Raw genomic sequence first — 25,379 nt, forward strand, 5'->3', positions numbered from 1 at the left:
TCATGCAATCGAGTGTTTAAACAAAAACAAAGGTACTCTTAATTTGTCTATTTTCATGTGTTTATAATTAAACACAATAAGAAAGATTTATCTCCAATGATTGGTATGTAAAATCAAAGTGTTCATCCTCTCTGGGGATGGGCATTGGACCCGAATCTAATGGGTTTCGACCCGATCCGACTTAATCGAGTCATATTTTTTTTAAATTCGGGTCCATGTCGGGTCGGATCAGGTTTTTTTAATGTGATGTTTGGGTCAGGTCGGGTTCCGTTTTAGGGTGAAAAATACTCGACCCGACCCGACTAAAAAAAATATAATTTTACTTTATATATTTAGGAATAATTACAATAATACCCCTCTATATTGTTTTCCAATTAAGTCATTGTTTTTACTGAATAATAATAATTTTATTATTATTTCGGGTCGGGTTTCGGGTGGAGTACTCCTTGTTCTCGGGTCGGGTCGGGTGGACCAAAAACCCGACCCATACCCATCCCTAATCCTCTCTGAATACGTTGTCTAATCCCACACAGTGACGGAGCCACGTATTAGTTAGAACTCTGAAATTCAAATATTTTCGATTAATTACTTTTTTTACTAATGATATTCACCTTGAAAATTTTCGTGTTTATCCTGAAATTTGAGTTTTTTTCCGATTAGTTACTTATTTTATAGACGGTGTCCACCCTGAAATTTCATTTGTACTCATCACATTTAAAAATTTTATGTTATTAACATATGTGTACTCATTCTAAAAATTATTTCTAGATCCGCTGCTACTGATCTTATACCAAATGGTTATAAAACAACGAGGCTGGGAAGGAGCCTTTAAAAGAAGCCGAATTGGAGTGGACAACTCGTACTTTTCTCGGCCTTTTGGCTAAGATCAGTGTAGTATTTATTCTTATCAATTTAATATATTATATGTGGGTCAATGGCCTATACGATATTAAATTTATTTTTTGAGGGTAGGACTTATCACAGCAGGTTGCTTACTGGGGTTCTCGAGCGTCGCCTAAGCGTTACACTAAAGCTTGGGCCTGGCGCACCCCACCCCATTGAAGTGAAATTCTATGCGAGCTCTAGTTTTGATGATTCATTAAGCCGTCCTTGAAACAAATTGGTATAGCTTGTTAAATTTACGAATTGTTGTTTATATGATTCATTATAATGCACTTGCTAGTATGCCATTATGCTCACGAGTTGATTCATTCTCCAGTAAAGATTGATCAGTCTGACGCCACGCGATTTTCAATCGGATAGAGCAGCACATTGCTTCTTCATCTACCGAATAGACCTTAATTCACAAATTATACTGATTGACTAGGCATGCCCCACTTATATAAAAATTGAATCTTGGTACTTGTTACTTCCTAATTGCGTATTGACTGACCATGTTCTGTTTGATAATTAATTATTAGTTCATCTAATACAATGAGCAACACAATTATATTTTTCATACAAATAGAAGCCGTAGTTTTATTTAAAAAATTAAAAATTAAAATTGCAATGATAATTTATAATCATAAGTGTAAGCTATACATATAATTAGGTCATTTCCTACAATCATCAACACAAAACTAGTCACCTAAAATCATAAAAGGATCATACAAGTAAAATGTTAAAAACTCGTAAAAAGATTCCAACAAAATAAGAATACAAATAGATCGGATTGCATTGACAAACGGAACCACAGGAAATCATGCAACTGAAAAAACACCGATAATCACGAATCGAAGTCGAGTGTGTTGAAAAAACTGTCTTCGAAAATAAACATCATATCCAAATTTATTCGATGGTCCAAATCAGGACAATATAATAAATAAACATTATATTGATCAGTTGACGTGATGTCAAACCAACCTGAAAAAGTAACAAAAATAATTGTTAAACGATCGATACAGAATATCGAAAACGTACCAAAAGACATAGAAAAACGTGTCATAAAGACAAATAAAATCATGTTAGGAAGATAGAGTTATTAAAAATTTAAAAATAAAATAAAAATAAGGATGCAATATAAAAAAATAGAGAAAAACAAAAAATGTCGATAGTCGATAATCAACACTAAAATTAGTGTTGTCGAGTAAATAAAATCTAAAGGAAAACACCATAATCTAATTTTTTAAATATTGCTACCATAATCTAATTTTTGGGTAAACTTCATGTTTAGTAGTTTAATTATTATTTTTGTTCTATTTTGGTCACTTAACTATTTTTATCTTTAAACTATATCTAATGTTATTTTTTGGCCATCCACTATTAAAAAATTAACGAAGACACTGATGTATCACCATAAGATAATATCACATCATCATTGATTTTTCTTTTTAAAATTCCAATGTCGGTAGTTTTGTAAATTATTTAACAGTAAGTGACCAAAATAAAATCAAAACGTAATATTAAGTATAATTTTTAAAAAATAATTGAATGATTAAAATATAACAAATTAAAATACCAACGTATAATTTAGTCTTATTTTTTATATTATTATATCAACTAATATGACGAGATGTTTGATCCTTTAATTGATATTTATGTTTTAAATTTTGAAGCCGTGATTAAAACAAACAAAATCAAAAGAATCAATTTTATAATGAATCTTTATAATACTAAATTTAAATTGATAATTGAAAAACCAAGCATCGATAATTATACTAAAATACAAAAATTCAGACGAGTCCTAGGGTTCTTTAAGCTTGACCTTGGAAAATTTGGGTGCCCTTGGGATCTTATGACACTTCCAGAAGGCGTGACACACTCCCTTCCTAGAGTCAAAATTTGAAACCTCGATTGAACCACTCCAATTCTCAAAACTACCATACTTAAGCAGTTGGTTAATCAGCATATCTGCTGCTTTAAAATTTTTGTTATTTTTCGTAATACGACTTGTCGTCAAACATTGATCTAGAACTACCATATTTAAGCAATGCTAAGCTAGAACATGAATGATCCATTTGCACTTGATAATCTACTTTTGCTGACTGACTCTTCAAATTTAAATAATCCTCATATTGTATATTTCACCCCTTGAAGTTTGAACCAGACATGCACTGATAATATCACCTTATTTTTTCTTGGCATCTTCAAAGATAAATTCATGGAATATCGATAAAAACATTTCAAAGTTAAAACAAAATACTGCCGTAATAGTTTATGGAAAGTTGGAAACCAGCTCTATATATATATATATAATTCATTTTTCTCAAGATATTATGTTTTAAATTACGATTAACCTCAATACCCTAACCTATAATCTCAGTCCAAGGATGGATGTACTAAGTTCCCTTAGGTCAAGTGCATCTCTGTTATTTAAGGAAAAATATAAAATTTAAATTAATATGTTAAGAAAAATAACAAAAATAATTTTTTTGCATATCCATTAAATGAAGGTTTGGAATTCAACTTTAACATCCTTCTCAAAGCTCTCATCACTGACTTGTATTTATATTTTTATTAAAATGAATAATTTCTTCTTCGAGTGCAATTATTTGAAAAATTCAAAAAATGACATAAAAGGAAAATAGAATACTAATGAGGCACATGATAATAATCTCTTTCTTCATCAGAAAGGAAAATACTGCTTTGTCCTTTCCATGAGGAGAAGGGGAGATATGAAGATTAGTAGCCAATAGAATCGATTAGGGTAATTACAGATTGACCCATCCAATGTCCAACCAAAGTAATATTATCCATTAAAAAAAGGGTTTTCATTTTTAAATAGTTTATGTTCATGGAATTTGAGTATTCTTTTTTTTATTATTAAGATTTTGAGTATTCAACACAATCAATACGTTGAAAGCTACAATGACGCCTTCTCTTTATGTGGCTTGACTGTAAATTCAAAGCTTTACTGATAGATAGAAAGTATAAAACGTCAACGCTTAGAAAAGAGGGACCGGGCCGCCATTAATACAATTCGTCTCCCCTTCCTCAAAAAGACAAAAACTCTCTTTTCGTTCGCGACCCATCATCATATTCATTGTTCACCTCCTACTTGGCCAGTTGCCATTATTCATCCAAGAAAAATTCAAGCTTTTGCTGCAACATTGACAATACCCTCTCTCGTTTGATCTCATTCTAAGTTGGGTTGGGTTGGGTTACACAGAAGAAGCTGTGCTACTTTTTTCTCGGGTGACTTGGCTTCTCGTTTTATAGGTATTTTTATCTTATGTTCGATGTTGTAATGAAAAGTGTCGTGCTTAGGGTGCTTTGTTTGGTAGGAGGGATAGAGTTATGGTTATTAAAACGTAGATCTGCTTCATTTCTTTGTTGAATTCTGGTTTCTATGTGTTTTAAGATATTCAGAAGGAGAGTCGAAAAGCGTGGTTTTTGTTTCCAGGACTTGATTTGATGGGGATTTGCTTCAGTGCCAGAATTAATGAGAGCCCAAGTAACACAGGTAGTTTTGAGTTTCTAAAAACAACCTTTTCCTTTCCCATTTTACGAGCATCATTATCATATTATGCTGATTTTGTTTTTAGTTGATTTGGACTATCGATTGGCCTAATTAAGTACGTTGATATTTTCCTTCCGGTTTTTTTTTGTCTTTCCTTTCATGTTGTTTCCTCTTTCGGGGTTCTGGTTGTTTGATGTTTGAACTTTTAAGCTGCAATTTCCGTCAGTTTTCTTGGCAACCAACCAAACAATTTCTTTCCATCTGGCTTGCTCTTGGACCCTGCGACTGAGAATGTCACCATTGTCACATTGCGGTTCGTTGCTAATATATAGTTAATGCGCCTTAGAACAATTTTCTCTGGTCTTCTAAACTGCTCATTGAAATTCTATCCCGCTTTACATTAATTTGGTTAACATTTTTGTTTGCTCTGAAATATTAGAAGATTGAGTTATGACAGGGCAGTCGGTGTTAGAATACTTAAGATGGTTGAGCAAACTGAATCTGTTTGTAATTAGTTGGTCAGCTGTTCATAGTCCGTTAGTTTGTTGAATTGGTTGTTAGTTTTCTCGTTTTCTCTAATCCTTGCTGCCGTCCATCACTCCTCTTACACCGTTTCCACCGTCTCTGATCACCATCCGGCCACTATGTCGCCCTTCTCACAGTAGGAACTCTACTTGTAAAATTGGATTGTCTCGATTAACTAATGCCTGCGTTAAATCTTTGAGCAGGATGGCTGAGTTCAAAGTATGGGAAAGATACGAGTGGTACAAGCAGCAAAGTCTCGTCATTTTCGACACCTCTGACACCCAGGAGTGAGGGTGAGATTTTACAGTCCCCCAATTTGAAGGGTTTCAGTTTTGCTGATCTGAAAATGGCCACTAGGGATTTTCGTCCCGATAGTGTGCTTGGAGAAGGTGGTTTTGGCTCGGTGTTTAAGGGGTGGATTGATGAGAATTCATTAACTGCTGCCAAGCCTGGAACCGGGACTGTCATTGCTGTGAAAAGGCTTAACCAGGCAGGATTCCAAGGTCATAGGGAGTGGTTGGTGAGTCCGCCTTCACCTCACCTTATCCTTCTTTTGGTGTATGGTGGTAGCCAATTTTGTGCACATTTTAACTGATGTTTCGAGATGGAGGTGCAGAGATTCACTGCCTTTTTTTTCAATCTTATAGGCAGAGGTGAATTATCTGGGACAGCTTCATCATCCTCATCTTGTGAAATTGATTGGATATTGCTTAGAGGATGAGCATCGTCTTTTGGTGTACGAATTCATGCCCCGTGGCAGCTTGGAGAATCATTTATTCAGAAGTAAGTTCTCTTTTTCTACCTTTTTCTCCTGATATTGTTTTGAACAATGTAGTTTTTGTCCTCAAATTGAAATTCTTTTTACCAGGAGGTTCTTACTTCCAACCTCTTTCATGGAGCCTTAGAATGAAGGCTGCTCTTGGTGCAGCAAAAGGGCTTTCCTTTCTTCACAATGCCGAAACAAAAGTGATATATCGAGACTTCAAGACTTCAAACATCTTGCTCGATTCAGTATGTGACTTGTTGAGCCAACGATATTGTTTCATTTGATAATTTTCTGGATTAAAAAACAAAACATCATTCATCGATGCCTCGGTGAACCTTTTATTCTGATGTCATCGCAGGATTATAATGCAAAGCTCTCTGATTTCGGGTTAGCAAAAGATGGACCCACAGGTGATAAGAGCCATGTTTCTACCAGAGTCATGGGGACCTACGGATATGCTGCTCCAGAGTATCTGGCCACAGGTACTTTGATATCATTTTGGAGTGCTTATATATCTAGGCAACACAATAGTGTAACTTTCCACATTTTCTCAATCCATAGGTCATTTGACAGCCAGGAGTGATGTATACAGTTTTGGAGTGGTGCTGCTAGAGATGTTATCTGGCCGAAGAGCAGTTGACAAGAATCGACCGTCCGGAGAACATAATCTTGTGGAATGGGCCAGACCTTACCTGGCCAACAAACGTAAAATATTCCGTGTCCTAGATAACCGCCTTGAAGGCCAGTATACATTGGAAGCTGCCTTCAAGGCTGCTACCCTTGCTTTACGATGCCTGTCTGCAGAAGCCAAATTCAGACCGCGCATGAATGAGGTTGTAACAGCATTAGAGCAGCTCCAGGGCTCGGTTGAATCTGGAAGTAATCAGAACGATGCTAGAAAGCCACCCCGTATTCACAGGCGGAGTACGGGTGATACTAACAATGGGAGGAGTGTTGCCGCATACCCTCGGCCTTCTGCTTCCCCTCTTCATGCCTGATAACTATGGGTGAGCGTTCGATCGAGTTGAGTCAAGTAAAAAAATTTCGAGTCATTCGAGTTGACAAATCCTATTTTACAACTCGTAGTTAACTTGAAATTTTTATGAGTCGAATCGATTTTTCGACTTTCTATTTAAATTTAGTTGTAAATATTTATAATATTATAATATTATTTAATTCCAATTTAAGTGACTTTCTATAACTATATATACAATACAAATATATTTATTCATATGTGATATACATATATCATACAAAGTCCAAGGACTCGGCTCAAATTTAAAAATAAACCCACTAATTACTAAAAATTTTGAGTTATTCGAGTTGCATTTCACAACTCGATTTGAACTTGAATTTTTTTCGAGTTGAGTTGAGTTTATAAAATTATAACTTGAAGTCAATTCAAGTCGAATCGAATCGAAAATTTTAATTTTCGAGTTGAGACGAGTCTTGTTCACCCCAACTAATAACACACACAATGAAATCGTGTTCCTTTGAGGCATATTTCAGGTGTTTCATGACAATCTTCCCACCTCATCTGTCTAAATTTTTTAAGCCTCTGGTGACTGTACAATTATCGTTTGAGCTGGGAAATCAACGACAATTGCAAAATTGCTTTTGTATTACCATAATCAGGTTTAGTGAGATATAGTTTTTTTTAATTTTTGAAATGAATATGCCAAATCTTGCTTTACATGCAGGTTATTGATTTAGAGACTGTTTGTTTACTTCATAATGATTTAATGTTGAATGATTCAAATGTTGAATGATTCAGAGGCTCTCTATGAATTAGCTCTGAATGTGATATGATTTTTGATAATGGCTCTGAATAATTCAGAATTTAATTCTGTGCTGAATCATTCAGCACTGTTTTACTGAATCAATCAGCACTAAATGATTCTATTAAGAGACAGACAAACAGTCACTTACACCATATAATCAAAGTTTTGATAACGTATAACCCTAAACCCAATCCCTATGCTATTTTGGTGCAGGCCCTCTCAAACATTAGACCACTAGACCCATTGACTTAGTTCATTGGATACATCTCTTGGGCTCTCATTATAGCAACAAATGCAATCTAATTTTATTTCTTAAATATAATTTTGATTTTTGAGTACATATTTTTTTATAAAATGAGACAACACAATTTTAAAGGTACGAATGTTTAAACGTTATATGAGTTCTTTAATTGTTTTATGCATAACTAACCTTCGAATTCTATTTTTTTTAATCTAATTTGAACATATAATTCTAAAATTATTTTAAAAAAAATGAAACCTTCAAAATCGTTTTTATAAAAGGGTGATTTAAAATGAAAGATGACAATTTTATCTTCTAAATAAATGCATTTTTATATTAAAAAACATTATTCCAATCTGAAAACTGTTAGGTATGGCTCATAAATATACCAGTAAAGAGGACAGGAGATGGAGCGGAGTGAGCGAAGCGAACATCAACTGTCATTACAAAGAAAGTCTCGTTGTGGGGTTACGAATTATGTGGGTTGGGGGTGCGGGGGCGCAACCCCCGCGGTACGGTACAGGGTTAATTTTGTAATTATGTACCAGGGTTTTCTATTATAAATAGAGATGTAACCTAGACCTAAAATATCATTGAATAAAAACTTCTAGCGCCGCCTAGGCACCGAGGACGTAAGCACATTGCCGAACCTCGTAAAATTCTCGTGTTCTTTTGTTTTCTTTACCCGTTTTCGTCAACAAAAACAGTTTCAGCAATGATTATTGACTATTTAATTTTTAAAAAATTAATATATTTATATTTTGTAAACTGAATTTAATTTGATTAATACTGTCAGTAGTACAATGTGCAAGAAAATATGAGACTAAACATATTTAATCCGTTAATATTTATGAGTAGGAAATAAACTACATATGATAGACATTATATTAAAAAATTTACGTTTAAATTTTTAAACAACGTGCAATTAATTACGAATTTTGAATAAATAAATAGATTTTAAAAGTGAAAATAAATTAAAACAAAATTTACACGTAGCATTATTTTGAGGATGGGGCACCTGTTGGGGAAATGATGTGGGCGCAGGGGATTGCTATCGGTGTTGGTACTCATTGAAAATGTGAAACGACAAAATATTCACGTCGAGAGACAAAGCAGAGCGCCTCATTTGCAGAATACGTAATAACATCAGAGCTCTCTCATACAAATTCAGTTGCGTTCTTTTCCTTTCCTAGAAACCCTATATTTCAAGCTTTCCTCTTACTCACGGTGTTGCTTCGACGCCGCCGCTGATCGGCCTCTTTACCGCCATATTCCGGCGCAAGTACTTTTCGTCTTTTACAAGGCAATGCCATTCTTTTTTGTTGCTTTTCACTTCGAGGTTTGTGTTTTTCATGTTTTGCTTTGACGATATAGTGAATGAAGAAGCAGACGATATTAAAAGATACATTTTTTCGTTTGTAAAAAAAAATTAAATTATTTAATGATTTTCCATTTTGTTAATGTCTTAGCTCTCTGTTGTCTCCGGTCTACACCGTTTCCTTCCTTTTCTATGTTTTTCGAAACCAAAAGAGAGAGTTTCTATTTTGTTTCTCTATTTGGTTTGTTCATGTTTGATTCATATAACTCTTAATACTCAGAAGTCATCTGGGATTTAAGTTTGTAGTACTGTTTTGAATATATTTTCATCTGTTGAGGCTTTACAGACGTCTAAAAATGTTTTGATTTAAAAACGAAGAAACTTTTCACCTCCTCCTGTTGCCTAGCTTCTTGAAATCCGTTAAGGTTTTCTATCATTAAACTAGCATTCTCTATTTCTACAGACTTTTTTTTATTGCTAAGAATTTAGTGACAATATCGTGTATAATATCAGCATGAGTCAACTAGGTTTTTGCAAACTTAAAAATGCCTATTTGTTGTTTGTTGATGATCAGATGTCTAACCTTCAAAAGAAAGATGACGACGTGTTTGTTTATCCATGGATGGGAATCATTGCCAATATACCAACGACAATACAAAATGGTAGGAAAGTGGGTGGAAGTGGAAGCAGGTTGCGTGACGATTTGACAGAAAAGGGATTTAATCCATCGAGGGTTCATCCTCTTTGGAACCGACACGGCCATTCTGGGTTTGCCATTGTGGAATTCAAGAAAGGGTGGGATGGATTTAATAATGCCTTCATGTTTGACAAGAGCTTTGAGCAAGAACAGTGTGGGAAGAAGGATTATTTTTCACCTAGGATGGAAAGAGATAAGTTGTATGGTTGGGTTGCTCGTGATGATGACTACTATTCAAAAGGATTAGTTGGCGAATATCTTAAAAACAATGGGGACCTGAAGACTGTTTCGGACAAAGAAGCCGAAGATCACAGGAAGGACTCAACATTGGTGACAACGTTAACCAACACCTTGGAGACCAAGAACCAACGGCTTAAGGAAATGGAGAAAAAGTATACTAAGGTAAAAATGTCCTTTTGGGCATTGATGGATGAGAAGGATGAGATGATCAAAGCTTACAATGAAGGTATGCTGTAATCTTAGCTTCTAAAATGATTTAAATTCATTATAGCTAGTTTCTCATGGATAATGGTATGTAATATGCAGAGTCAAGAAGGATGCAACAGAATGCTCATGACCATTTTAAGAAGATTTCCTTGGAGCATGAGAGGATGGCCCGGCAGTTTTCTGACCAGAAAACAGAACTAGAGCAGCGTGAGAAGGAGTTGTTCGATCGAGAGATTCAAAATGAGGCTGAGACAAGAAAACTTCAGCATGAAAAGATTATGGTGAAGAATACTGCTTTGGCCTTTGGGTTATTTTTTTCTTCCTAAAACAAATCTCATCACCATCTTTAGCTAACCTTTACTCGTTAAAATTGAGCTGACTTCATGTTTAACTACAAAAGTTCCACCTTTTGTTCCTTTTTATCATTTGCAATAGTAAAATATTTGTACAATATTTTGATTCACCCTCTTCCCTCTGTAGCATGAGAAGGCAACCTTGGAGCAAACGAAGGCCGATGAAAGAATCTTAAGATTGGCAGAAGAGCAGAAGGCATGTTTCCAGTCCTCATAGTGAATACTATTGAAAATATGGGTTAACTTTTCCAACTTTTCACCTACTTTTATTCACTTCCTATGTCAGAGTGAAAAGGAGAAACTTCATAGAAAAATCATTGAGCTTGAGAAGCAACTTGATGCTAAACAAGCTTTGGAGCTGGAGATACAGAGCATGAAAGGGCAAATAGAAGTGATGCAGCATATGGAAGGGGATGGGGAAATGAAGCAAAAGATGGAGGCAATTCAAGAGGAATTAAGAGAGAAGGAAGAAGAGTGGAGCAGTGTGGAGGAGCTTTATCAAGTTCTTGTTGTCAGCGAACGCCAGAAAAACGATGAATTACTGGATGCTCGAAAGGAATTAATCGCCGTAAGTATACCGTATACGTTACATCATGTATCACAATTTTTTATTTTATTGTCTTTCATGCCTGGTAAGTTGTGTATAATATATTACTTCTCTGTTGAGGTGTTGGGCTGGTATCTTGATTGCTTCTAATAAACTTGATATTTCTTTGTTTCAGGGTTTGAAAGATATATCCACCAATACTCGTGCTTCTGTTGGTGTCAAGAGAATGGGAGAGTTGGACATCAAACCCTTCCGGATTGCAGCCAAAAGAAAATACTCAGGGGTAGAAGCTAATCTGAAAGCAGCAGAGCGCTGTTCGCAGTTGCAGGACTACCTTCGAGATTCTAATTGGCACCCTTTTAAGATACTCACGGACAAGGATGGGAATTCCAAGGTATTTTACCTATACATATCAACCCAAATCTTCTGTTGGTAAACAATTCTGATACTTCAAATTTTCATTTCTCTTGTTCATTCAAGTTGTAACATAGGCTCTTTTGTGCCAGTTCCAGTTCTCTATTATTTAACTTATCAACTTCCTTTATGCTTCTTCTAGTTCAAATAAACATCAGGGTTTCTTTACTTTAAAAAAATGTGATATTTGCAGGAATTACTTGACGAGGAAGATGAGCAATTGAAAGCCATCAAGAGTGAGGATGGAGATGAAATATACAGTGCTGTTACAGCAGCCCTTGCAGAGATTAATGAGTACAACCCAAGTGGAAGGTACATAGTACCCCAACTGTGGAATTTCAAAGAAGGGAGGGAGGCAACATTGAAAGAGGGAGTGGAGCAGTTGCTGAATAAGTGGAAACAATTTAAACGTAAGAAACACTAAACAACTTGGCAATTTCTTCATCTACAGATTCTTATATGTTTATGCTGTAATTTTTCCTTAATTTGCATAGATGCAACTTTTAGTTAGAAACTTGATTCACTTATGTTGAACAATATAGATAGATTTCTACCAAAATCAAAATGAGATTGAGCTCTTAAGTTATTGGATAGTGGAGGTTTTGACAAATTTATGCTTTTTACATTCCTTGTGTTGGGCTTTGAAATTAGCAGACTAGTCTGATTTTTATATGAAAATTAATAACCCATGGCCCATCGAGTTAGTCATGTTATGATATCTTATAAAAGAAAGATAGGCAATCTTGAAATTGATAGAATTATAATACTATTTTTTTTACTAAATCAACGATTTTTATCTATTGATAACTATTTCAAATCAAATTTTGTAAAGGTCCATTATGAGGCAACGCTCTCAACCCACTTTATTTCATTCACAAATTTCAAGATTCAAACTTCTGATCTTACTTAAGGGGTCTAGACGTCTAGTGTTTCGTCCTAGTTGTTGGTTACTAAATCTTTTTCTGATTAATAATTTAGTCGTTCCAAACCCAACCAGCCGTTAGTTGATAAATGTCTTCATCTTTGGTTCAAGAACCATGCTACCACAAATAGTTAGAGGAAGGATGGTCACTGAAAATTTTAACCAAGGTAGCCCACATTCAAACCTAAAACAGGATCAAGGAATCCAAAGCCCCAGCCTTGTTAGTTTTTGTAGGTTAAAAAAAAAGACGAGAGTCCAAGGTATATTTTTCTCTCAAAAGCCATCAAACAGTGGAGAAAGAGAGCGGATTTTTTTATATTATAAAAATATATTTAGAATATTCATATTATTATTATTATCACATTAAACGTTATCAAAAGTTCAAAATAAATAAAAACCAACCCCATTAGGGGGAATATGTGAAATAGGCCCACACCCCATGATTCAAGTTTTGATACGACCAAATTCAGTAAATGCATTCGACCCTCGACTGATGTGACCTCTATGGAATTATTGGCAATATATCATCACTTGAAGAGATACATAAATTAATTTCTTGCAACTTTCCCTTACACCAGAAAGAAATAAAGGATCCCCCCATCCTTTTCTTCTTGTTTTAATAAGTCTAAAGATATATCTTTGTTTTCATTTCATTCATGGGTACACGACGAACTTTTAATGGAACGAATAATTGGTTGAAATTTCGATATCTATTCAGGCTAAGATTCCAATGAAATCGGATTTTAAATATTCAATCATAAAAAGGGATAGAAAGAGAAAAGGATTGCACCTATCTACCCTCTCTCTTTCTTTTCATTAAAACTTGATTGACCAAAAGTAATATTCCGCGATTTGCTTTTAGAAACTAACAGGAAATTTCATAATATACCGTACCATCGTACTCATAGTGAATCACTATATTTAATTTATTTACATTTTAAATTATAAATATTTAATAAAAAAATAAAAATGAATATTTATCTAAGTTATTAATTAATAACTATAAATAACTTTAACATTATATAAAAAAATCAAATAATAATCAACATGGGGAGCAAATCAAATATATATTTCAGCTCAACTATATAAAAAGTTATTATAGTATACTTGGCATTTGGCAATGTAGCCACGTCAATCTTTTTCCCTTACATATTTGCCCTTTTTCTCTTTACCACTAAAAGAGTGCCCATAATGGTTAAAAGTCGGAACCACAAAAGGGTAAAAATGAAAATGGATTACAGCTGGGAAGTCTCTTTTTTAAACCGCTAAACATTTTAACTTTCTTTATGGGGTTATTAACTTATTTTTCTTCTGCAGATTGGTCCTTCCTCCAGATCATAAAAAGAACAAATGAATCAAACTCTGAAATTCTTGCCGATGAATGTTTGACCAAACTGCCAATGGGCGGGAACGATGTTCCAGGATGTGGAAGTGCGCCTATCACTGCCTGTGACTGTGAACGAGAGTGGCTGACCAACCAGAACGGCGTTTGATTGCCAGTTCTGACCCCATTTTCGGCTCATGCTCATCCAACCGGTCCTTGATCCTTTTACGCTAACCTTCACGATATCTCCTGCACCCGCAACGTTGGAGATCAAAACCAAGTTGAAGTAACGGAAACCGTTAATCGTGAACCTGACTCCCCCTCTCTTCCGGCATGGCACCCTACGTAGTTTATTAGATAAAATTGAAAAGAACACTGTTAGCATAAAACGAAGAGTAATAAGTGTCAAACAGACATCGGTCAACAAGACGACCGTAATCCATTTATTTATTAATTTTATGGTTGGAAAAAAAGAACCTTAGAAATGTTTGTTTGTCTTTTAATAGAATTATTCAGCGTTAAATATTGAACAGTTTAATATTTAGTGTGTTTGTTTTACATCTCTGAATAATTCAGTGCTGATTGATTCAGCAAAACAGTGCTGATTGATTCAGCAAAACAGTGCTGAATGATTCAACACAGAAGTACATTCTGAATGATTTATAGTCATTATCAAACAACATGTTACATTCAAGCTAATTCATACAGGACCTTTGAATTATTCAACATTTGAATCATTCAGCACTTAATCATTCTGAATTAAAAAAACAGCTTTTTAGCCTAGTGTCATCTCTGATTTAATGGCAAAAAAATTAGTATAAATGTCTTTGAGCATTTAATAATCAATTTTTCCAACTTAATTAATCTATTTTTATTGTCTAGCCTTAACAGCAAGCATCAAGGGGGGAAAGGGAAGAGAGAAAATACCGGCGGTAAGAAACGGGGACAATTCCGGCACGGTACTCGGCAATCTTAAGGAACATAGGCATGGCGAGGTCAAAGTGAGGGCGAGGAGGGTTGCACCAGCCGCCATTGTCGTTTGGGAGAGCGTAATTTGGTGGGCAGAAGTTGGTAGCTGTGATGAAGATGGAAGGGCTTCCTGAATGGCACCACTTTGGATCAGTTGCACATTTTATCTCAAAGCAAGCACCGCAGCTTAATCCATTGTTGAACAATGCTGTGCTCAGCGCTGCCGTGTTCACTCCGTACCCTTGGCTGTACAAGTTTCCATACCCACAAGCTCCTCCTGCAAATCATTATTACAACCAAATAATTAGTTGGAAACGTGAAATGAGAGTTTTGGGTCTTATTCATTTCAGCCATAAATGCAAGCTCCGCCTTTTTTAAAAGACGGAAATTTTCAGCCAAAGAAGATACCCATGGTGCCAGAGGCATCAGAGCCGCCATAGAAGGTAGCATGAGCATTTTGCCATGCACCACCGGAGTAAACGCCTGGAATTCTTGCTTCACCCATCCACATTGAGGATATCAAACCCACAATAATGCATACCACGCTCACACTATTCATTTCTTTGCCTTTCTTCAACTCTTTTTTTTTCTGGTAAGAGTTAAGGGGAAAGGGCAGGGAGGGAGGGGTACTTAAATACATGGGTCTACCCCTTAAGGGGGGAGGGGGTAAGATAGAGAGGCCCATTATTTGGTAAAATTTATTCAACATTAATTTCGTTTTCATATGTTATTATAATACCAATAAATATTAATATCAAAGTCTTTAGATAGAATATATTTAAATATAATTTATTTTAATTTAAAAATAAGGGATTATAGATAGTTTAAGCTGGTAATTTGTTACTCTAGAAGATATATTTTCAGATGAATTAGTGAATTTTATTTTATTTTAACGATTTGATAGTGCGTTTTATTTAATGATAATATCCAAAAATTCCAAAAGGAAGTAGCGCGATCAACGGCTGTGATTTGAGAATAAAAAACACGACAAAAGGATTTGGATAACATGAGGTAGAGTGAAGTACGACCGAATTTCAACAATATTTTGTTCAATTTACATTTATTAATTAGGTGTGTTTACCCATGCGATAACCTATACTCAATCCGCCAATCACTTGTTGATTTTTTTATTAAGCTAAACTCTCACCGTTTGATGATGAGAATAATCATTCTATTACCATTGTTAATATTTGAAATTGTGACTTTTAAGAATAACAACAATAACAATAAAATCTTATTCTCAATATGTAATGGGGTAAGGGGAGGTAGGGAGGTAGGGTAGTAGGTTGTCCCCAACGTCAGGTTGAGAGCAACTTCCGTGGAAGACCTCCGACAGTCAGAAAATTAAAAATAAAGATAAAATACAATGCATGTATAAATAAATCAATAAATACATAGTTGAATAGTCTTCATATGCGCGCTGGAAAGTAATCTCTGCACGTAAATCATTGCATAAAAATCTCTGCATATAGACAGAAACGTAAGTCCTGACTAAATTTAAAAAGAGAGAACATGAAGAGAATGATATACGGAAGTCAGCGATAATAAACTACGAGAATGAATAAAATCTAAATTCTATTAAGAATAACTTAAAATTATTGAGATAAGTTGATTCTATTCTTATTAATTATTTTTTCTTTAAAACATTTCGATTAAGAGATCTTTCATTTTATAACTTAATTTTTTTAATAATGAATATTAAATTCTAAAAATGATTATATAGAAATTTTAATTGAATAATAATTTTTTATCGCTTCTAATATAAACTTTACTTATTAAATTCGATGAAAATCAGGGAGACTTAATAAAAAAATGATTATATATTCACTTTTTAGTGGAACTTGATCATTTATCATTGGACTTTAACACGTCTCTTATGAAAAGTGGTAATATCATGATACGGGCATGGGTCAGCTTAAAAAATGAAAGATCGAGTCTCATCAAGAGTGAGATAAAGTTTAATTGATACAAGCATGACTCTTCATATAAATCTATCGACGGGGATAGATCTAAGCGGGACGGATGTGGTATTCACTCACTTAAAAATATAAAATTATCATATATTTTAAATTTTTTTATGTATTTTTTTTATTAAAAATATATTTTTGTCTCTTTTAAAATTTTATAAGGTCAAGTTCACCTATTTAAAATTTTACGAGTTCAAATTAGTCATTCCTAATATAAAGTTATATGTTATTTCCTCTTTATTAGAGAAAAATACATTAATTATTATCGAAGCCTCTTAAGAAAAGAAAAGTAAAAATTTAAATTTAAAATTATTTACAAATACTCTCAAAATATAATATTTTTTATTATTAAAATTCCGATTAACCAAACTAAAAGATTTCTCAATAATTTTAAATCATTAGTGTGATTTAAAAACTTAAGTAGTTTTGTGACTACATAAAATCTAAAATTTGATTAAATAATAATAAAAATGTTAAAAAGCTCCCCTTAAGCCGCTCTCTCCTTTGTTTTCTTTTTTTTTTCTTCTTCTTTGAATTTGTATCGTTTTTTATAGATTATGTCAACTTTTTTCCTTTGTTTTTCTTTAGCTGACGGGGACATTAATTTTAATGTTTGTTACCGACCGTCGATTCTCTTTTCTCTTTATTTTTTTTATTTTTTTAATAAGATTAATTTTACATGTGTTGCACGTTTATGTCTGTCTATGTTGCACGTTTATGTCTGTATATGTTGCACGCTTATCTTTGTCTTTGTGACACGTTTATCTCTGTCTTTATGACATATTTTTTGATTTTTTTCTCGGTTATTTTTCCATTCTTTTATTTACCTTTTCTCAAGGTTGACTTTGACGACGCCACGACTGATCAAGATGACGCTTATTCGAAATCTTGTTGATCTTCCCTGTTATGGACCTTTGGATTGAATTTGGATGCTTGATTTTGCGTTTGTGGATAGTTTCTCACGACGTTCGGTTCTGATTTGCAGTTCTTGATGGTCTTTTAATAGCTTAATTCCCTTTTGTGGTTCGTTTGCCGATGCAATCAGATTTATTCGTATATATTTTTGTTCAAGTCTCTTGATTGAGTTTTTAACATTTTCTATGTAGGATCCTTATATAATCTAAAGTTGCTAGTTTCAATGTTATAAGAAAAGTTCAAATTATGTATTTAGTTTACGATGATAGTCGTAAACTTTTATTATAATTTCAAATAATTTCACTTTTTTAATATTAGATACTTCTATTCAAAAAAAAACTCCCCTTAAAATTTGATTGTTTAATTGCTTAGAATTCAAATAATAGGGTTAAAAGGCCCTCCAATTATTAAAAAATATTTACATTATGTAATTTTTGCTGACATCATTATTTTTTTATATTTATCATTTTTTATAGTTGTTTAATTAAATTTTTAGCTTCTCTTATATAATCGTATCTTATTTTTATTAATTAGTTTGTGCACGTTAACGATTTTACGTAAAATAATAGGTTAATATAATAAATTACTCTAATTCATGACTCTATTATTTACAGATTCATCTCGTAATTTTATAGTATTTATTTTTACTTAACAAATATATCTATCATTATTAGTTGTTTTTTGTTAGAACTATTGTTATTAGTTAAAAAATAATTAGGGTGAGAAGAAGAAGAGGAACAGAAGGGTGAGACGTTGGCTCTTGATATTGAGTGGGAAATCAACAAAATTGACCTGTAAAAATAAATATGAGATAGGGTGGAGGAAGAAATTTAGTTGAATGTGTTGATGTCATATGGGTCCAACCTAACCTATTAACCAACGCCATGAATTTATTTATTTATAGGTGGGAGTCCAGGATACATATTATATGCTGCCGCTTTACCTGACTTTGCTTTCCAATTTCCACATTGAAACCTTTGATTTTTCCTACGTATATTCAACATTCATTTGACAGGTACATGGCTGAGGAAGCGTTCTTGTTGTGTGGATACGGTTTGGGTTAGAGATTAGGAAGATTCATGCTTATCTTTACCAATAGTATTCTTTGTAAATAGTGTATGTAGGACCACACGGAGTATTTATTTGAAAAGGGCATTGGAAGAAGGGGGGCTATACAATATATTTCACATCATCACATGCATTTTGTCACGTAGGATGAAGGAACTGGGAAGCCGTTGGTGTTGGGTGTTTGGTTTCGCCCACCCTTTTGATGCATCATCTCTTTTCTCTAATTTTCACCACCATTCCCCACCTTTAGTTTCTGATAATGTGCAAATTACTTATTGAACCCCATATTGGATCACACAGAAAAAAAGATAAAAGAAAAAGTCCAACATGCCATTACTTGGTTATGTTTCTTGTATTGCGAATTTGATTATTAAATCTTTATACACATTTATTATGTTTCCGACAACTTAAACACATGTTGTCTTTGATCTGGTTGTGTCCCAAAACAACTAATGATGTCATAAATACTCTGTCAAAACACACACTGTTGCTTGAAGAAGTAGAACCGAGCTGATAAGTGTTTCCTGAAGCTAGCATGCACGGGATCATCAGAGCTAGTGCCTTCCCTTTGTCAAACGTATCGATTAATGATGTGATTAACGAGTATTTGAAGAAAAATGAAGACACTTTTCATCGGACATATTTTCGACTAGTATATTAAAAATGAACATGTAATGTATTCAAGATCAACGACTAGGATAATTTTTTAAACAGTTCTCTACATATAAATCTTCTCCTATACATGCTTGTGCATCCATCATCAACTACAGAGCTTAGAACATAGCTGTTGAATCTGGGAAGTGCTTTCACCCGATAAAGAGTAGCTGCCGCTTTTCCCATTGCTTATACATGTTAAGTTCAGTTGATTCCCGTATTTGACTGACTGCAATAAAATCAGGAAATAGATCGATAAAACTGTGTTTTCCAACTGGTGATTTACAGTTCACAAACGATGAACATTGAACCGTGGAAGATATTACTTCTGTATTTTTATAGACATTTATAATGAACAAGAGAATATTAGTTAATCTTAGATGGCAAGCAACTACCGTTATGAAAAGAGAAATGTAGGTTAAACTACGAGCCAATGAGCTGCGTGATGCCTCGAAATTCGTCGTTTTAGAATTCATTGAGCCATCAGCCCCATCACATGCATGTTACTTATAAAGAAATTAATAGCGAGTACCTTAAGGCCTAAGGGCATTAATAATGTTTCGGAAACTATGAAACTAAGAAATATACCGATATTGGCGTTGCTGTAATCCGGTCGAGAATGAGCAGTAACTAAGAAACTAAAGACGTACGTAAACAAGGGAACAGCAAAACTCACCTCACAATACACTTGCTGTTGTGATCTGCAGCTCCACAATGCGGTCGGGACGCAACTCAGATAATGACACCAAGAACAGTGATCATTCACATTAACCCCTTGAAGGAGCAGGATGATGCCACCTGTGAATCTGCAAAAAGAAGTGATAATGAAACTTGTATTTTATGTACAAAGTTGAATTCAGGGAAAGGATTTCACTTACTTACCCGACAATCAATAGCATCAGAGAGACAAGCCAGAGGACATACTGGTACGGCTTGTGTTTAGGTTTACTAGAAGCTACAATGTATCCTGGAGGCACATGTTTCTTGCTAACATATCCAAACTGGGGACGGATTAGAAATACAAATCCGAGGAGAAAACCGGAAAGAAATCCCCCGATATGAGCGAAGTTATCCACGTGTGGGAGGACTCCCATTGCTAGATTTATTACAATGATGAAAATAAGAGTCAACAGCGCTGCTAACTGCATATAGAAGACCGAAACTGTGAGAAAATTGTCTCTCCAGTGTAACAGATTCAGAAGAATGAAATAACAGTGGGAACCTTGTTTGCATAGATTGTCCAGTTTGTGATGAGTTCCGAAAGCATGCTACCTAGTAAACCAAAAAGGGCACCCGATGCACCAACGGATATGCCGGTTTGAATGAAAAGAGATGACATCAAACTCCCACCAAAACCAGCAATTAGATAAAGCAGTCCGATTCTCACTGCAGAAAAATACCAAAGAGAAATTAGGATTAAATATCATTCAACTAGAAAAGTAACTATTCGGTAGTTAAATTGGAAGCATTTCCGAAAGCAAGTTCGGAGCTTCCCCATCATTCTCTGCCAATTATCCTAGAACAATGTTGATTTCGGGGAGAAAAAAAGGAAAGGACACTTGGAAAGAAGGTATCACATATTCCTTCCAAAGGTAAAAAAGCATTGAGAAAGGGCTATCTCTAAACTCTCAAGCATGTTTTTAGCTACTGGGCTTAAATCAAGCACCCCGAAACTGCGATCAATAGTTCTCGGCCGAGCATCTCAAAGACCAAACTCATGTGAAGCACATATTTAACCACTAGCTCGGGATGTGACATTCAACAACAAAGTGGAGAATGTTCTTTCAACCACTCAACAATTTTATACAATGTTACAATTTTAAAAACTAATTCTGGCATATGCAGATATAAGGAAAATGAATTGGAATATGACCAGTTTAGTGTGAGATCTAGGAAAGATGATAGTAATCGAAACATATGGAAGACACATCTCGATTTTGCAAATTACAAAGATTATTAGCATCGTTGAATTGAAATCATAACTGCTACATCATGTTAGGGAACGATTCAGAAAATGTCATCAACAAGACAAAGTTTACATTTGGGAATAAGATGCATACCGAAACCAAATTCCTGCTCGAGCCGAACTCCAATAAATACAAGACTCAACATATTGGCAAGTATGTGAAAAACGCCAGCATGCAACCATATACAAGAAACCATACGCCATGCCTGATGCTCATGAACAATTTTGATTACGTCCAGGGCACCCATTACCTCTAATCTGAACAAGGAAAACAGTGGGGGAAAAGCATAATATAGGACAAGTCAACAATGAACTTGTATTAGCAACCCTAAAATTACCATAGAAATATATGTTCCTAGTTATAGTAGCCTACATATAGATACTCAAATACTTCAAAGAGATCATCCTGAATTTTTTTTATCTATTATATAGTCTCTCAAGACCATATCTAAAGCAGAAAACTGTAAAAACTAATCATAAATTTCTTTCTAAAAGTAAAATTATAATGTATCATGACTGACCATAGATTTCATATATTAATCTATATAAGTCCAGCTCTACCTATTTTAGAATTGACAGACAGATTAAGACAGTTCCAATAATTCAAATTGTGTACTTATTATTGTCTTAAATTCCCCCAAAACCATTCTCTAGAGGCTAAATCAATGCTCATTTCAGCAGAGTAAATGAAAAAGAATTTACAAAGATTTCCTATCAAGCATATATTTTTGGTTTGAGAGAGAAACTTACGTAGCAGCAGAAGGGCCAAGGAGAGGGTTCTCTTTCATCGGCTGAAACGAGAACCTTCCCAAGAACCCAGCTACACAAGATGTCGAATTCTTGGGGCAATTGTTGATAAACATGGAGATTAGAAAAATGACTACGTTGGCCAAAACAAAGGCCGGAATAAGCCAAGACACCCAATTTTTAAACGGCGTGACATTCACCAACCGTCGTCCTTGCTGTCCTCGCCGGTTGTTTTGACTCCGCTCCTCCTCCAGTTGCGGCCCCTTCCCCCGCCCATCACGCGACGGAGATGACACGGATGACTGTGGTGACGACGATGCTGCTGCGGGATGCACCACATTGTCTACTTTCTTTGGATTTGTCACCTTGATTTCTATACTAGAATCCATCACAATCAAGAACACACCCCGAGAACAAAAGAAAACTTTTTTTCTCTCGTTTGCCCACTTCAAAACATAAACACATACGGGGGATTTTGTTTTTCACTATTTTGGGATACTTGTGTTTGGTTTTTAGTTAAAGACAAAGACAAAGCGAAAGCAAACAAACATAACGGGACTTCCCAATGTGTAGATACATTAATGTTGTTTTTTCTTTTGGAATTTGAATGAATCGCCTCTCTTTTTCTTCCTTAGAATTCTAAAACTACACGGACTCTATCTCTTCCCTTCTGATCTCAATATAATTTAAGGTTAATATATGAATTTAATTTAAATATAAATTTAGTTTTAGAATTTGATTTGTTACTTAGTTTTTTTAATTAATTAAATATTTAAATCTACTTTTTAAAAAATTACTATATAATTTTGATTTACATGATACAAATATATAAAATGTCTTTGATGACTGTGATGAAACGGGATGTTTTATGAACTGTCTTTGTTTGTGGTTATGAAATCATCCCATGCATGTTCGACACGTGTCGGGACCAAGATTTTTTAGGATTTAATTCCATGGAAGTTGACAACATATTTAAAACAAAAACACTCCACAGAAACAAATCAAACGTAATAAACAAGTGTATGGTGTTTGACTCCAATCCTTGCTTGGTTTCGCATTAATTGTTAAGTCCGTATAACTTATTTACGAGATAATGTCTCATTTGGTATTAATAGTTTGATTAGATATTTATTAGTTAATTGTACCATATGTCTCCAAACTATAACAATCATTTTAAATCAGTCCTTCAACTTTAAAATATTCCAATTTGATCCCCAAACTATTGACTCTCATTCTAAATTAGTCCTTAAACTTTTGAACATTCTAATTCCATCCCTAAACTATGATCCTCTTTCTAAATTGGTGCCCAAACTTTTGAATAATCCAATTTTATCCTCAAATTCATCCAAACATGTAATTAGTTTCAATCATAGTTTAACCTTTTTTTTTGAAAGGAACAAGATTATTTTATTATCATCCTCAACCCTCACAATGACCACAGCCGTGAGCGGGACCTCGTTAAAAAAACTTCCTAAATTTAAATGGAGGAAAAATAATGTCCTGACATAAGCCACAATGAATCAAATAAGATTAAGAGTTGTGCCCAGCTGGAAGTTATAAGCGCGAACTCTAACAACATATAAGATTTTGCAGTAAGGCTAGTTCACAAACACAAGCACAAAAATTCCATATCAGTGAGCCCCTCAATGAGATTAAATTACTAAGAGCCAATGGTCAATCACTCAACCCGTTCTAGAGATCTTCCTTCGACATTCACTATCAATTATGTATCCCCAAATTTTCACAACACCTTAAACTGCACATCTTTCTATAAAACTACTCAATGCACTAGCTCTCATAGCTCGATGCAAGGGTACTAGCACATTTCGAGCATCTGAATTTACTGCAACTCCAAGGTCAAACAACAATTTGGGAAGAAAAATCTTTGCCATCCATCCAAAGCTTCTAAAGCCTCATGTAGGACAGTAGGAGCAAGCCATTGACACTGATCATTATTAGCTAATCAACCGGACCTTTCCTTCAATTATTGATTAATCACTAATACGAGGCAGTATACATTAAATAGACAAACTCTCAAAATTCTTATGCAACACCCGGCTTTGCAATACCTGTTTATAGCTAGGTCACGTGCTTCTATATTTCTCTCTCTATGGGCAAAAGAAACCTTCCAGGAATGACTTAAACAACTCACCCTACATTTACCAACTAAACCTTCAAAAGGCTTTGGTGCGCTACTGGGGTTCTTGATCCAATTTACCGCTTTAAGGTAGTCTGATTCAATTACTAAGATGCCATTCTCATTCCACATGGAAGAGGAGAATAATTGGCATGCTTCAAGTATGGCAATCGTCTCAGTACTTAAGGAATCTGACATTACGATGTTTCTATACAAATCAAATGAGTATCTCCCCCTAGTCGTAGAGAATTCCTCTTATTCCAGCTTCGCCAAAGTTGCCATAAACTGTCGCATCCACATTAAATTCAATTTACCTAATGAAGGCGCAATTCAATAACCATAGTTTAACCTAAATTTTGTTTTTTTAAACATATAATAATATAACTTGGTCTAACAATTTTATTAACAAGGGATGTGATTAGTATATGCGTATAGTTCGTGATGAAATTGGGATGTTCAAAAAGTTTGAGGACCAATTTAGAATGAAGGTCATAATTTCCGGATGAAATTAAAATGTTCAAAAATTTAAGGACTAGTTTAGAATGATAGTCATAGTTTAGGGATAAATTTGAAATATTGAAAAGTTTAGGGATCAATTTAAAATGAGAGTTATACTTTGAGGATATGTATACAATTAACTCTATGTAATATGATATTTATTTTTAAAATATTTTATATTTAAAATATTTATTATAATAATTTTATGTTTAAAATATTAATGTGATTTGTATCTAATAAACAACACTTAAACATATTGTCTAAGTAACCCTCTTAAGTATGTATGATCCTCCAAACAATATAATCTCAAAAGTATTAATTCGGTCAATAATTTAGGAGAGATGATTTTAGTTGACATATCGTTTTTCCTTTAAATTATAAGTTCAATATTTATTAAGAAGTAAAATTCCTCTACACCTGAAATAATTAACTTGAAATTTTCACTATGAGTCCCAACGGTTGTTTTAGAAATTTAGTATCAATAGATATGAATAATAATTAAAAAGGTTAAGTATATTTTTTTATTTTGATCATTGAAGGGTCAAAACTTACATTTTGGTCCTTAAAGTTTCAAAAGTTATATTTTGGTCATTAAAATTATCGATAAATCACAAGTTGATCATTCAATTACTAACTCCCGTTAGATTGATAATGTGTTATATTAACAACAATGATTAATGCCTAGTTAACCCCCAAACTATAGCTAAAATAACACATTCTATGG

At 34.2% G+C, this 25,379-nt stretch overlaps 4 protein-coding genes and 1 non-coding gene across 5 annotated transcripts; 3 read left to right on the plus strand and 2 right to left on the minus strand.

The window, feature by feature from the left end:
- The first annotated feature begins 859 nt into the window (after positions 1 to 859).
- On the plus strand, positions 860 to 1,054 carry LOC120131904. The gene has a single exon (XR_005516957.1). It is a non-coding gene; the product is annotated as a U2 spliceosomal RNA (small nuclear RNA).
- A 2,871-nt stretch (positions 1,055 to 3,925) lies between these two features.
- Positions 3,926 to 6,730, plus strand: LOC120131354 (probable serine/threonine-protein kinase PBL9). The gene is made up of 7 exons (XM_039148360.1): positions 3,926 to 4,158; positions 4,343 to 4,402; positions 5,128 to 5,444; positions 5,572 to 5,707; positions 5,793 to 5,935; positions 6,049 to 6,172; positions 6,252 to 6,730. The coding sequence occupies exons 2-7, from the start codon at positions 4,354 to 4,356 to the stop codon at positions 6,686 to 6,688; spliced, it is 1,206 nt and encodes a 401-aa protein (XP_039004291.1). The 5' UTR covers positions 3,926 to 4,158; positions 4,343 to 4,353; the 3' UTR covers positions 6,689 to 6,730.
- A 2,814-nt stretch (positions 6,731 to 9,544) lies between these two features.
- Positions 9,545 to 11,912, plus strand: LOC120131552 (factor of DNA methylation 4-like). The gene is made up of 6 exons (XM_039148519.1): positions 9,545 to 10,193; positions 10,274 to 10,455; positions 10,655 to 10,723; positions 10,814 to 11,095; positions 11,250 to 11,468; positions 11,682 to 11,912. The coding sequence occupies exons 1-6, from the start codon at positions 9,545 to 9,547 to the stop codon at positions 11,910 to 11,912; spliced, it is 1,632 nt and encodes a 543-aa protein (XP_039004450.1).
- A 1,822-nt stretch (positions 11,913 to 13,734) lies between these two features.
- LOC120131482 (expansin-A4-like) lies at positions 13,735 to 15,262 on the minus strand. The gene is made up of 3 exons (XM_039148469.1): positions 15,112 to 15,262; positions 14,662 to 14,980; positions 13,735 to 14,075 (listed from the first exon to the last, which is right to left on the minus strand). Exons 1-3 carry the CDS (start codon positions 15,260 to 15,262, stop codon positions 13,766 to 13,768), a joined length of 780 nt encoding a protein of 259 aa, XP_039004400.1. The 3' UTR covers positions 13,735 to 13,765.
- Positions 15,263 to 19,362: 4,100 nt separating this feature from the next.
- LOC120131553 (RHOMBOID-like protein 1) lies at positions 19,363 to 24,355 on the minus strand. The gene is made up of 7 exons (XM_039148520.1): positions 24,173 to 24,355; positions 22,024 to 22,466; positions 21,368 to 21,531; positions 20,530 to 20,693; positions 20,190 to 20,449; positions 19,984 to 20,113; positions 19,363 to 19,536 (listed from the first exon to the last, which is right to left on the minus strand). The coding sequence occupies exons 1-7, from the start codon at positions 24,353 to 24,355 to the stop codon at positions 19,414 to 19,416; spliced, it is 1,467 nt and encodes a 488-aa protein (XP_039004451.1). The 3' UTR covers positions 19,363 to 19,413.
- Positions 24,356 to 25,379: the final 1,024 nt, after the last annotated feature.

This window comes from Hibiscus syriacus, unplaced genomic scaffold, assembly GCF_006381635.1.
Source record: "Hibiscus syriacus cultivar Baekdansim isolate YM2019G1 unplaced genomic scaffold, ASM638163v2 tig00110556_pilon, whole genome shotgun sequence".
Classification (NCBI taxonomy): Eukaryota; Viridiplantae; Streptophyta; class Magnoliopsida; order Malvales; family Malvaceae; genus Hibiscus; species Hibiscus syriacus.

Coding starts and splice junctions, on each gene's coding strand:
- LOC120131354 (XM_039148360.1), top strand. CDS start 4,354: ATGGGGATTTGCTTCAGTGCCAGAATTAATGAGAGCCCAAGTAACACA. Junction 4,403..5,127: donor TGAGAGCCCAAGTAACACAG/GTAGTTTTGAGT, acceptor ATCTTTGAGCAG/GATGGCTGAGTTCAAAGTAT. Junction 6,173..6,251: donor TCCAGAGTATCTGGCCACAG/GTACTTTGATAT, acceptor CTCAATCCATAG/GTCATTTGACAGCCAGGAGT.
- LOC120131552 (XM_039148519.1), top strand. CDS start 9,545: ATGAGTCAACTAGGTTTTTGCAAACTTAAAAATGCCTATTTGTTGTTT. Junction 10,194..10,273: donor GATCAAAGCTTACAATGAAG/GTATGCTGTAAT, acceptor TGTAATATGCAG/AGTCAAGAAGGATGCAACAG. Junction 10,724..10,813: donor GATTGGCAGAAGAGCAGAAG/GCATGTTTCCAG, acceptor TTCCTATGTCAG/AGTGAAAAGGAGAAACTTCA.
- LOC120131482 (XM_039148469.1), bottom strand. CDS start 15,262: ATGAATAGTGTGAGCGTGGTATGCATTATTGTGGGTTTGATATCCTCA. Junction 14,981..15,111: donor TGATGCCTCTGGCACCATGG/GTATCTTCTTTG, acceptor AATGATTTGCAG/GAGGAGCTTGTGGGTATGGA. Junction 14,076..14,661: donor GTCCCCGTTTCTTACCGCCG/GTATTTTCTCTC, acceptor TAAACTACGTAG/GGTGCCATGCCGGAAGAGAG.
- LOC120131553 (XM_039148520.1), bottom strand. CDS start 24,355: ATGTCAGATTCCTTAAGTACTGAGACGATTGCCATACTTGAAGCATGC. Junction 20,694..21,367: donor CGAGCAGGAATTTGGTTTCG/GTATGCATCTTA, acceptor ATTTTTCTGCAG/TGAGAATCGGACTGCTTTAT. Junction 20,114..20,189: donor CTGATGCTATTGATTGTCGG/GTAAGTAAGTGA, acceptor TTCTTTTTGCAG/ATTCACAGGTGGCATCATCC.